The sequence below is a fragment of the Aplidium turbinatum genome, chromosome 3 (assembly GCF_918807975.1).
Source record: "Aplidium turbinatum chromosome 3, kaAplTurb1.1, whole genome shotgun sequence".
NCBI lineage: Eukaryota > Metazoa > Chordata > Ascidiacea > Aplousobranchia > Polyclinidae > Aplidium > Aplidium turbinatum.
The window spans coordinates 40,052,069-40,064,644 of record NC_137474.1 but is presented as its reverse complement, the minus strand read 5'-3'; the positions used below and the strand labels follow the sequence as shown (position 1 = coordinate 40,064,644).

Sequence of the window (12,576 nt, the reverse complement as noted above, 5' to 3'; positions counted from 1 at the left end):
CTGGACGTAGACGTACAGCGTGATAACTCGTAGTGCTTACCCTGCCAAGAAAAGTTACCATTTTGCAACGTAAGGTAGCGTTGAAACGATAAAAAACGACTGCTTTCGTTAGCTGGTCAATAAACTTTATGTTTCCGTTTCTTTCATGTGTCCGAATCAGTCGTCGACAAGAAAATTATTTCAAAAGCCGTTCGAGCATCACTTAAGCAAGTATTCGTTAACTGTCACTAAAATCATCAAAATTTGCTTCCTTCATCTCACTTACTTTTCTCTATCATTTATTTTTTCCCCAGATATATCGGACCCGTACCATGACCCACGCCTCTACCAAGCGACGGATGGAGGAGATTGTGAAAGAGAAAGACTCCACTGGAAAAGGTGAACGCTTTGATCTTGAACGGTGCTCTTCATCTGACATTTCAAGTCAAACTAGAAATTGTTTCTCTAACTGGAGAAGTGGTCATAATCTTGTTAGCCACTTGTCCTTGAAGTACAATCCTCTTTCTGCTGCGGAGATTCTCAACCTGGGGTTTGTAAACCTCCAGAGGTTGTGAGTACTCAACGGGATACAGTTTAGAACCCCTGTTCTACAGTGCCGGAGATTAGGCTATAGTACCATCTTACCATTGCTCGCAATATCCACAGTGTATGACGAATTCTTCTAGCTTGTTTTTTCTCCGTTTTTTCTTCTTTTTTTTTCGTTTTAAACACAGCTTTTCATTTTATGATGGTGATCCAGCTGGGCTGACGTCATGTTAGAGAATGTTTTTGTAGTCACGCAGCTGCGCTTGCTATGCAATAGTATGCATCCTTGTCGAGGCTCTTAAGAAGATCGAGATCTTATGACCTTGAGACTTACGAGACTCTAAAAAGATCTTGAGACTTTTAAGAAGATAGAGTTCGAGACTCTTAAGAGACTCTTCAGCAGCAACTAGGGATGCAAGAGTGACAAACTGATTGTTCCTCGCAGAAGACGAGTGGGAGAGCGAACTGATGTCGGAGGAGTTAGGGACTTCAACTTTATGGAGATCCATTCCGGAGGTAGTGATGAGCGGCTGGGCGGAAAAGTTGTCTCCAGAGGAAATGAAATTACAGCAGGTTCGGTTACATCCGTTAAACGTCGCTTTCTATCTAATCATCAATTATTTTGAAGACATTTGCATGCCTGAATGTGGACTCGGACATTGGCTTCCTTGCCTTCCTGTCCACTGTATCTACTTCTTTAACTGCCGTGTGTAAACCTGGATACGACTAAATTTTTTAATCAACAGTTTTTGAGAGCTTGTGACAAAAGGTGTTGCTGCTCTGAATATATAACTTTGCAAGGGTTAGGAACAAATTAAATATCACTAAAGTTACCATTAAATTTTGTTAGTTTTCGTACCAGACTTTCATTATGCTCGATAACAACTATTTTGCTTATGATATAAACTTCTACTCAGATGCCAAGTTGATTCAACAACTACAGACGTAAACTTCAAGGCAGAAAACTGTTTTTTTTTTAAAGGTTAAAATTAAAACCTTTTTTGCGTTTCCAGGCTCAGTTTGAGGTGCTGACGTCACAAGCGTCATACCTACGTAGCCTGAACATTCTGGTGAACCACTTCATGAAGGACTGGGCCATGGAGAATTCTGACTATCTCCCAACTGCAGATCGACATCGGTTGTTCTCCAATATCGAGGCTGTCAGTAACGTCGAGCGAAAGTGCGTGTTTGCAAATTTATTATCTCAATGAATCTACAGAGGTATATACTATCGTGGCCATGTCCAGTGTACGTACTGCACTGACGAGTCCTGAAGGCAGAAATGGTGTATCACGTCCAGTGTACGTACTGCACTGACGAGTCCTGAAGGCAGAAATGGTGTACCACTAACAAAATATAAAATAAATATTTTTTGAGTGTCTCAGTGCCGTTCGCGTTTTGTCGCTTCTACCTTTTTCAAACCCTTGCCATGTTATGGCAAGTGGTGTTGTTTTTATGCTTTGAAGGTCGGAAACAAAAACATGATCTTGCTTAAGTCCAAACCCGTTTTCATTGCAGAGATAACTTGTAATTAATACCTTTTAATATTTTGCGTTGGGTTAAAGTTTTTTTTTTTTTTTTTTCAGATTTCTTCAGGATTTGGAAAATCACTTCTGGAAAGATGTAAAACTGACACGCACCTGTGAGCTGATAGCCGAGTACGCCAAAGAGAAGTTCAACGTTTATGTTCTTTACGTGCAAAATCAAGTTTACCAAGACAGGGTGCTGACCAAACTGCAGTGAGTTTAAGTTTGTGTTTTTTATAGCATTCTATTGACTCACCAGACAACAAATCAATGCAAACAAATGGTTGGTTTGTTGTCTGGGTCCTGGCTTAAGTCGTTTGTTAAAAATATCGCTCACCTCTACCTGGGGTAAGGATTTCAAACACGCACCCGCGAGGACTTTTGGTGCTGCCCGCGATGCATTTTTAAACTTTGAAATAGTTAACAATTACAACACATATTTCTTCTATAGATCTAGAAAGATAAAATTACCTCTAAAATTGCTTAAAAAATCTGAAAATGCCCATCAAACTTCACACGACTTTTAGCACTACTGTGGCGCCATTTCATTGCGTGCGAGAAACTTGTATTGTCACATCACAGTGCCCATTCACTTATTGTGTCGTCATCACAATAGTAACCTTGGTATTTGCTGAAGTCAGTTCTTCAAAGGTTTAGTTTTTTCCGCGCTTTTAAAAGTTGATTGCAAGATTTTTACTCTCCTGGTCCGTCGTTTCGTTTGCGTTGTTTTTTATTTTTATTTTGCGTTTTTTTTGCGTTTGTTCAGTGTTTTTTCATCTCTTTGTTCTTACTACCTTTTTTATTGCGTTTGACCTGTTTCATTTTGTTTATTGACTTTTTATTGTGTATTGCGACTCTCGGGTTAATTTATAAGTGTTAATTTGGCCCTCAGAGCAATTTGAGTTTGAAACTCTTGACCTAGGTTGTAAATAATTGGGTAGGGCATATTTGCTGAAGGAAAGGCGGCCGCGAGAAAGAAACTGGCCACCCTACTCTTGTTAGTGCCGATGGTTTATTGCAATGAGAACCTTACCTTCTCATATCCGAGACTTGAATCAAGTCAACCTTTACTTAATGATATAGATTTGCAGATGAAACAAAAAAGCTTAATCTGTAAAAGCAAAAAAAAAACGTAATATTCCGTTGTAATTTCCAACTGATTTTCAATAAATTCTTCTTTCAGGAGGAACCGTGAGAGGTTCGCAGAAGAACTTTGTCGTCTTGAGTCTTCTCCTGCTTGCAACAAGCTCCCTCTTCTTTCCTTCCTCATGCTCCCAATGCAGAGGGTCACTAGGCTTCCTCTCCTGGTCTCTGCCATTGTCAACGCAGCCGACTCCGCTGGAGATGCTGAGATGTGCCTCAACGCAAAACAGACACTGCGAGTAGTCAATAAGGTAACGTTATCTATCGTGTAATTAACGTTGATTCCCAGACAACAAAACCCGTCATTTTACATTGATTCTACGTCTGCAGACATTGAATCATTGCAAAAATGACGGATTCTGCTGTCTGGGTTTTCAGTCGACGCTAACTTGCCTTCTGAAAGAAATTGTTTTGTAAGGATTTTTATCGCTCCAAAAACCCAACCCACGTTTCCACTTTGTACAACTGCATCGACATATCCCAAACTGCAAATCCACCATTATAAATTAACATCAACGTCCCAGTCAGCAAATCAACCGTTTTTTACATTGATTCACCGTCTGCAGACGTTGAATCAATGTAAAAAACGGTGGATTTGCTGTTTGGGACCTGAGTAACACGCAAAAAATTTTCAACACAGAGGCTATTATTTTAAATAAACGTCTCACTAACGTTAACCAGCATCGCACTGACGTCAAGACGTAACATGGTCTTTGCAGTTGGTGAAGAAGTGCAATGAAGGAGCCCGTAAGATGCAGCAGATAGAGCAACTGGCCGAGATAGCCTCCCAACTCGATTACTCCTCTTCTGTCAAGATGTACGCGCTTGTATCGCAGTCCAGGTATGTCTTCAGTGATCATCGATTCATGTTCAAATATTATATGTACAATTGTACGTTTTATTCGTGAATGCAATCTTTTCATAGTCGTCATAGAAAATCGGCTCTTCTCCCAGTTTTGTTAATCTACATTAAGTACAATATAGGTAGAGAGGTAACTTTTTTACACCATAAACAGACATAACTCAGCAACAAAACTACTTTTGACATTATAAAAAGTTAGCTTATTGTTTTATGTTTTTATAATGTTAAATGTAGTGTTGTTGCTGAGGTATGTCTGTCTACATTAAGTAGTTGCCGAAATACGTCAAAATTCATTATGTAGATATATATGTGGATTGGTCTTTTCAACAAATTCTATTATTGCGTTTATGTCTGCCAAATGAAGGGCGAGCTTTGTACACTTTTGAAATATTTTTGTTTTTAACTTGATGAGACGTCTGCGCAGAGCGGAAGAAAATGCGACGTTCGCCATATTTGCCTTGTCTATGAGTTTTGTTTACCTTTGAAAACTATCATGTATTGTGCTGCAAACAACAAAAAACTAAATATTTTGTGCAAAATGCAATTGTCACTTGTCAGCGGCACAGAAGCACTGGCAAGAATTTTCAGTTCATGCCGCACTGGTGCGGTGTTTTACGCCATTGCATTGCTGCTTTATTTCATTGCTGCATTATTTCTTTCAATATTAACACAAACGTCCGCACAACTTTGATCAGGAGTCTGGTAAAGAAGGGAGAGATGACCGTATCCATGGCAACCGAACCGAAGAAAGCCATCAAAACAAGCAAGCTGTGGCTTTTCCTTTTCAGTGACGTTCTTTTCATAGCAAAGAAAAAGAGGTTAGCAACCCACACAGCAAAGTTCCTCATTTTTAATAGATTCAACGTCTGCAGACGTTAAATGTAAAAGTGACGGATTGTGCTGCGTGTGAAGTTTCATGTTTTTTACGTCACAATATAGATTTTAACGACATTTTTTAGCCTGATGCTGCTGCGAGTTGAGTTCGCTGTGGTATTAGCTCGCAGCATCAGGTTAAAACAGATCGTTAAGATCTACATTGTGAAGTAAGCAACGATCATGCTGCTAAATGCGAAACTCAATCAATTTCATGTTTTTTGTTTACACAATTTCCTTAATGTTGATTATACGCAAAAAGGACTAAACTTTTCGTCCACATTGTTTTTTACGTTGGTTCAACGTTTATAGATGTCGTCTGCGTCGCCGAGTGGTGAGAGCGCCTGCGCCACGCTCGAAAAAGTGTCGTTTCGACATTGCTGCAGAGCACGCGGCTGTGCCTCTGCGAGCCACGTAATGGCGTGCCAAAGTAACGGGAGCAGCTGACCTCATGTCCCTTCACTGCTTACTATAGTTGTCTGTGGTGTTTCATCTGTGATTTGCATTGTATGTGTCATTGCAATCTGCACAAACTCAAACTGATTGTTATTATTTTCCTGCTCGATAGTAACATTTAAAATGTTATTTCCTCAATCCCAGTTACATGGAGTTTGGATCGCCTACCAGATACGAAGTCATAGACTGGGCTGGAAGGCAATACCTCGCTGTCAATCAACAGGCTATTTCAGAGAACGCAATTTTCTTGGTCATCCTTGAAAACCAGGCAGGGAAGCGGGTGGAGATGTCACTGATGCCACTGGAACAGTAAGAAGAACTATTTTTTTTACCAAGGTTTTCTTGTTCTTGAAAGACCATTCTGTTTCTAAGTCGAAAATACAAATTGCTCTTTTCTCGGAAGGTAGCTCACTTTGGTAGAACAATGTTAAAACAGTTTAAATTTTCAATAGATTGGGAAAAATTAACAAAAAAAACAACAACTCGAGAAGCATTTGTATCAACTCGTGCTTTTGTAGCAAAAATATCTCTAATAATTTTTTTTATTTTTAAAGAGAAACTATCTTTCTCTTTCACAGGAATGAGTTGTCTCGTTGGGAAAAAGCCCTCAACCCTCCAAACGTCGGTCTGACCGGCGAAAGTATATACGAATCGTGGGGTACGTTGGAACACATTTGCTCCATATACGTAGGGTTTACGTTGACGTTTGACATTGTTTGTTATTACTAACCTTTTGAGGTCGGCAATCTCAAATTGCCGAAGACTAAAGTCCAACAATATTGTGTTTAATCATGTTAACTAGCCAGGCCTCAAAGCAACTGTTTTTTCATTAATTCAACTGTCTGCTTTGCTGTCTGGGCATGCAAATGCTTTTTTTTGTCGATTGTTTTATTAAAGAAATGCAACTACGGCTTTCTATAACTCACAGTCACCGTGGGAAAACATAGCAATGGCTTCTCTCAAATACTAAAAAAAAACGACTTGGCTCAGTGTTAACCTTAGCACTGCTGCATTTCTAATCATCCCTCCCACCACAGACTGCCCTCAGTACAACTGCATCATTTCGTACGACGCCCAACAACCCGATGAGCTGTCACTGGATGTCGGTGACGTCATGCAAGTGCTAAAGAAAACCTCCGATGGTAATTTTTTAATTATGAAAAAGGATCATTGATTTTTGTCACGGAGTTCGTTTTCGTAAAGGGAGTTTATAAAATCGCATTGCATTATTGGAAACTTGTCATGAAGAAAAGTAATTAGGCGATTGGACAATTTGGGGAGATACCTCCTTTAAACAAGAGTTTATAGAATCGGAATTTTCAGAATTGCCTCAAAACGGAAAAATGGAGTGGATTTATTCTAAGCGTTGTTGATTAAGGTTTATTCTAAACAATCTAAAGCGATATAATTTTTTCTACATCAAAAGTATTTTCCAAAGATGTTCAAAAATGCTTGTTATTTTTGGTAACTTTGTGACAGTCATACCTTATTGCTTCCATCAGGTTGATAATTTTCACCCATTTGATGGGTGTTTCGCTTGTGTCTCAATGTTGCATTTTGTTCTTGTTTGACTAAACAATTTTTCAACTCTCGATAAGAGCAGTATGGTAATACATTTTTATAGTGCCAGAAAGCCCTCCAAGTTTCTGCTTGTACACCAACACAAGTGGTGTTTGCAGGCTGACTTTGCAAATGCATTAATTACTGCTCTCCTTGCTTCCACAAAAATCCAGTTCTAACCGGTTTCAATGTTGACAATAGGCTGGTTGGAAGGAGAACGGCTCAGGGACGGAGAGAGCGGTTGGTTTCCTCTGCAGAATTGCGAAGAGATTGAAGACGAGCACGTTCGTTCGAGAAATATGAAAAATTTGTACAAAATGGTCGCGAGCTCTTAGAACTATGCACAGCGAAACTTCTTCATTTTCGTGCGCTTGGTGGCGTGAGAGATTGCGTTTTGTTATTCTTTCCCTTTTTATCGTTTTCAAAACCGCGGTTTTTATCTTTTTTCTTCTGTGTTCATTCTTGTTCAACTATTTGTTTGCGCTTGTAACAAAACTTATAATAGTGTTACGTTTCCATTTAATGAGAATTACTGACCGCCATTTTGGAAAGATTACCGCATTAAGTAATGAAGCCATTGAACAGCTCCACTAGATAGCTCCCCAGACAATAAAATCTGTCATTTTTACATTGTTTCAACGTCTGCAGACTCAATCAATCAATGTAAAAATGACAAATTTTGTTGTCTACTTTTTTTATCGAGCTCACATGAGCTCAAAACTGCAAGTGGCCGCCTTGAAAAAATGCTTCTATGAGGACACCCAAAGCTAAAAGTTACATAATCAACATAACAGCCTTTTTGTTTCGCAACGAATGCAAATGATTACAAAATGAGTTGTTTTTTCGTCGGTAAACTACCGAACACTCGTTATTGATCTGTTAACATCACATTTAAAAGTAACATTGATATTACAGTGATTACCGATGATTTCTTTACATGAGCGCGTTGTTCGCCATTTACGTTTTTACATTGAAATCAATGGTGCAATTTTTTCGTAAGTGAAATGTCCACTTATTATTACGTATTTTATCACGTGACATGATCCAACCAATCAGGTCGCAGCTATTACGTTTATGCAGTCTATTGCATCGAGATCTTTTGTAATTGTTTGCAATATTATTTTCTCATGATAATTTGTAGTCTTTCAATCATATTTACGTGTTGTTGAACTTTTCAAAGATTCTAGATTAGCGGTTCCCAACCTGTGGGTCGCGACCCCAATTGGGGTCGCCTGGCAATTTGCCTGGGGTCGCCTGAAACCTTCTGAAATGTTTAGAGTTATTAGTTTAGAAATTTAGAAAGTTACCTCTTAACAACGGGCGGCTCACCACAGCGCAGCGTGATTTTAGACATGGGTGGCGTTCTTCAGTGGCCCTTGAGTGCATGCTAGACCAACCAGAATTCCCTTGCTATTCTGGTAAACAAATTTGCGTTTTCAAGTCTCATGTTGGCAACACTGATGCTGCCACCGAGCAAAAATAGTCACTGATTCATATCCTGTTGTGTCTGAGATTGCAGTGTGTCTTCCTTTTCCAGCAACATACCTTTGTGAAACAGACCTTTTAAGCTTGTTGGTTATCAAATCTAAATACAGGAGGAGACTTGTTGCAGAAGATGATCTTCGTTGTGCTTCCAAGGATTTCAGATCTAGCGAGAAAGAAGCAAGAAGCCTTCTCACTAATGTTTTTTAGTTTCCGCAATTTGAACTTTTTTGTAGTTAGAACATAACAAATTGCTGTGTTGATAAAATTATTATGATTGAAAATTTGTAAACAAAAATATTGTGCCTGTAGATTTTCAGATATGTAGTTTCTTTATTTATTTAAAAGTCAAATTTAATATATTGCGTAGTAGGCACTTTTAGTCCCAGAAATGCAGTGAAAAAGGATCAACCCAACTAATTTTATCGTTGGGGTCACCGCAACTTGGCAAATGCTATCAAGGGGTCACGGCACCAGAAAAGTTGGGAACCCCTGTTCTAGAGCGTCAAGTGATCGTGTGTTGAACAATACCAACAGACTTCAAAGTGCAGAGACTTACTTTATGATAAAAGTTCTGACTTTGAGCAATGAAGATGAAAAGGTTTGTGGTTTAATTTCTGATTTCAAAGTACCTTTTTTCAGCTTGTATTTTGTGCGGCTTCGTATAACCACAGATCATCCTTTGTTTACCAATTGCAATCTACCAGTTACCATCTAAAGCTCCCAAGCCTATCATGTTTTTATGGTAACATGCAATGCATAAACAGCAGCTAACTTCCAATCATTGTGGCTTGTACGCAACATGGATGGAACTGATTCCCAGTGTTCAACTACACGCAATGCATAAAATAGTACATTGTGCATAAAATAGTACACTGGTTTTAATTTAAAAATCGTTCACAAATTGCCTTTAAATTTTGCTCCCTTAAAACATGCCTATCTCCCCTGACTAAGTTGCGAAACGTCATCCATTACGTCATAGCCTACTTTGACGCCGCTTACAGCACTTATAAACAGGTGCAGCCGTATTGCCAAAAACGTAATATCTCAGATTAATCTGCCAAGGTTTCGAATGTCGATGCCGCACCAAACAAACCAGCTATGGGTGCTTTTTTTCCTACGACAGTATGTCATATATTCACATGGAAAACAGTACAACTTTGTTTGTTTTTGAAAACCTTTTATAACTTTTCAACGTGCGCATTGTACATTTCTATTTGACTATACTAATGAATGAATCGATTACTTGATGGTTGTGAAATGGTTTCTATGTGTTTTTATTGTCGTAAACTTGCACAGCAGTGCCTTGCTTCTGCTTTCCGTCTTTACTCATTTATCATGTTATGAATTTACTTCTTAAATTAATAGGCCTTCGCCTCCTCAGACACCAAATCAACCGTTTTTTTTTGTATCAATGTAAAAAATGATTGATTTATTGTTTGGATCTACAATGCATGCTTCTGGTGTCTTGCACGTTGTGAATTTGAGAATGAAATGCGTGGAATGTTTAAAAATACGATCAAAACAAGTCCACTGAATGATTCTTTGTTAGCGGAGGCCTGGGCCGGTCCTCGCAAATTCACCTGTTGCCTTATTTAAAGAGAATAAATCACAATGCAGAATCGGATTTGTTTTTTATATAAAAAAGTTGAGCCATTGTGCAAGTACAGAAAGGAATGGTAGATTTTCGTTAGCAATTTTTTTATGATTTTGATTACAAATTTTGTTTACTTTTTTATTCAGTTACATAAAGATAATGTTTTATAACCGCAATGGTGTTGTGTAATTATTAAATTGCACTAAGTGCAATTTTTGCGTAGCGCGTGGCGTTAGAATGACTAAATTATGAAGACACCCTTTTAAAGTTTTTCTTATTTTTGATGTGGACAGCCACAGTGCACCTATGCCTCTCAAGCAAACAAAGTACATTTTTGTTGGTGCTGCCTGAATGTTTGACAAAGACTTTGCGGTCCGAGAATAAAGATTTAAAACCAACCAACCAATGATTTAAACGCCCTCGCAAAGTTAAAAATTTATTTACCTGATTATGAAACAAATGGCGCTTCCAAGAAACAGCTCCAATCAATTCTAAATCCCTTTGGGGTTCTTGACCTTTTTTATTTTGCCGACAAACACTCCGTTAAGGCATTGCGTGTCTGCTGCCCGGTTAATACCGTTACTGGTACAGTAGAATAATTACGAAACTTATTGCGAGTTGTAACACAATTAGCCCATTTAAAAAAAATGTGGCTAAATTACGTCAATGCAAAATATAGCAGAAATTCCTCCCGTTTGGCAGTTATGCGGCGCAAGGAAGAAAACCTCTTACAAGATGATCTTCTGTCATTATTTATCGCTATTCATGTCAGTCCACGTAGTGCCAGAGATTTACTAGAGTTTCCACAATAAACAATGCTTTATCATTGTCACGTCTGTTTCTCGAGTGTAACATGAATTGTCATCTCTGTGCTGACGTCAGGAAGATCGCTCCTGAATGTCGTTTGTGAAGACTCCCCCAAAATGCTAAAAGTAATCGACAAAAAACACAAATGCTTCTGGTGCAAACGTTCACGGAAACCTAGGGACTCAACATTTCAAAAAAAAGTCCTAAGGTTATTAAAAAATAGCCAAAACCATTAGACATACGTATAGAGGCTCCTAATAATAAGGAAAAAGTGAGAAAAACTAACTGGTAAAGGTGAAAGAATCTTAAGGAAAAAGTGTTGTAGTTTTGTCGTTGTATCAATATCAATAGACCTTCCAGTCACACAAGTAAATGCAAAAAATGTCAACTCGTTTATCAAAAGAACATGCTCATCTCTGTGCTAAACTTTGCCTGAAAACATCAGCATGTCAGTCATACTTATATACGCAAAGTGATCTGTAAAGCCTTTGTGGCTTTGGCCTGTCACATTTGCGACCGTTAAACTTAACCAAACAAACACTCAGTGTTGCCAGCAGAATATGACGCATAATCTTGTACATTAAACAACCGGCTTAACTGTCACCTAACAAACAAGGATAACTTGACGCACACTTGCTTTGTGTCATATTTCTTGCCTGTGGTGCAGAGCAAATGAATTGATCTATTGTCGATGCACCCACTGTCAATTTGGTATTGGTGGATGACTAAGCTTGAGTGATGTTTAAACTGTAACTTCACAGACTGTAAATTACAGAAAGTGGTCTTTGTTGTTCAAAAAATTTTTTGTTAATTTATTTTCAAAACTACCTGTTTAGATTTGTGATACAATTAATTCGAAGAATTTCTTACCACTTGATGATAAACATTAAGTGAAGTCCTTGAGAAACAGATCAACAACATCAATGTACAAAACACTGTGATGTCATAAGTGACATATTACAGTGGCGTTATTAGTCTCAATAACATTATTTGATGTTTTTAATAATTGAAAATTTTGTAAAACCTTTTGCTCAACGTGAAACCATGTAGGCTTCTTAGCTTCTATCTATCCGTGGCTTCTATTCTACTATTCATTGGTTTGAATAATGTTTTTTTAGTGTTTACAATTAAAGTTACCCAGATAATATTAAACACTACTTTTTCTGGTTTATTTTACAGTAAATTATCATATTTATAGTAAGCTTAAATCAAGTATAAAGTATAAGTCATTCAATTTTGTGCCAAAAGCCAAATATAAGCTACAGTAAGTCCAAAACTCCAGCAACATGCTTTCAACTCTTCAATTGAAGCATGCAGGTGCTTACAGTAGATTGCGTTACGAATCTGATCTAACGAGTGCTCATAATCACTGATTAACGGTTTGATGTCCCTACAGCCTCGTTTGTAGCAACAAAATATATCGTTTGGTTTGAAAGCCGGAATCATTTTATCACTGAATAGCAGACCTACGTTTTCGTGAAGACTAATGGATGTTATTTAGGCTACCTTTCTTAAAACAAAAATTTCTATGGCTCTGATTTTTTTATATGGAAATCTAACGTAATACATTTAAACAAAAACAATTCAGTATGATACCGAAATTGTAAAAATATCACACAATTGTTAAATAGTTTTTTCCTAGATTGACATCCCCATAGTTTAAACAAAGGCAGAAAAGGCGATTTTTTTCGTTTGCATAGCCATGTGTGGGTTTTGTTCTTTGGTCAAATCGATCACCATAACCA

The 12,576-nt window shown here is 38.0% G+C and overlaps 1 protein-coding gene across 1 annotated transcript in view; it reads left to right on the top strand.

The window, feature by feature from the left end:
• LOC145766002 (uncharacterized) overlaps positions 1-10,284 on the top strand; it is a 35,826-nt gene extending 25,542 nt beyond the window's left edge. Inside the window, exons 13-23 of the mRNA XM_082577656.1 lie at positions 294-378; positions 971-1,098; positions 1,539-1,705; positions 2,112-2,264; positions 3,235-3,445; positions 3,914-4,035; positions 4,752-4,874; positions 5,530-5,694; positions 5,964-6,043; positions 6,423-6,527; positions 7,147-10,284. Of these exons, the coding sequence (XP_082433782.1) occupies positions 294-378; positions 971-1,098; positions 1,539-1,705; positions 2,112-2,264; positions 3,235-3,445; positions 3,914-4,035; positions 4,752-4,874; positions 5,530-5,694; positions 5,964-6,043; positions 6,423-6,527; positions 7,147-7,280 (1,473 nt within the window). The 3' untranslated portion in view covers positions 7,281-10,284. The remainder of the gene's footprint in view (positions 1-293; positions 379-970; positions 1,099-1,538; positions 1,706-2,111; positions 2,265-3,234; positions 3,446-3,913; positions 4,036-4,751; positions 4,875-5,529; positions 5,695-5,963; positions 6,044-6,422; positions 6,528-7,146) is intronic.
• The last annotated feature ends 2,292 nt before the right edge of the window (positions 10,285-12,576 follow it).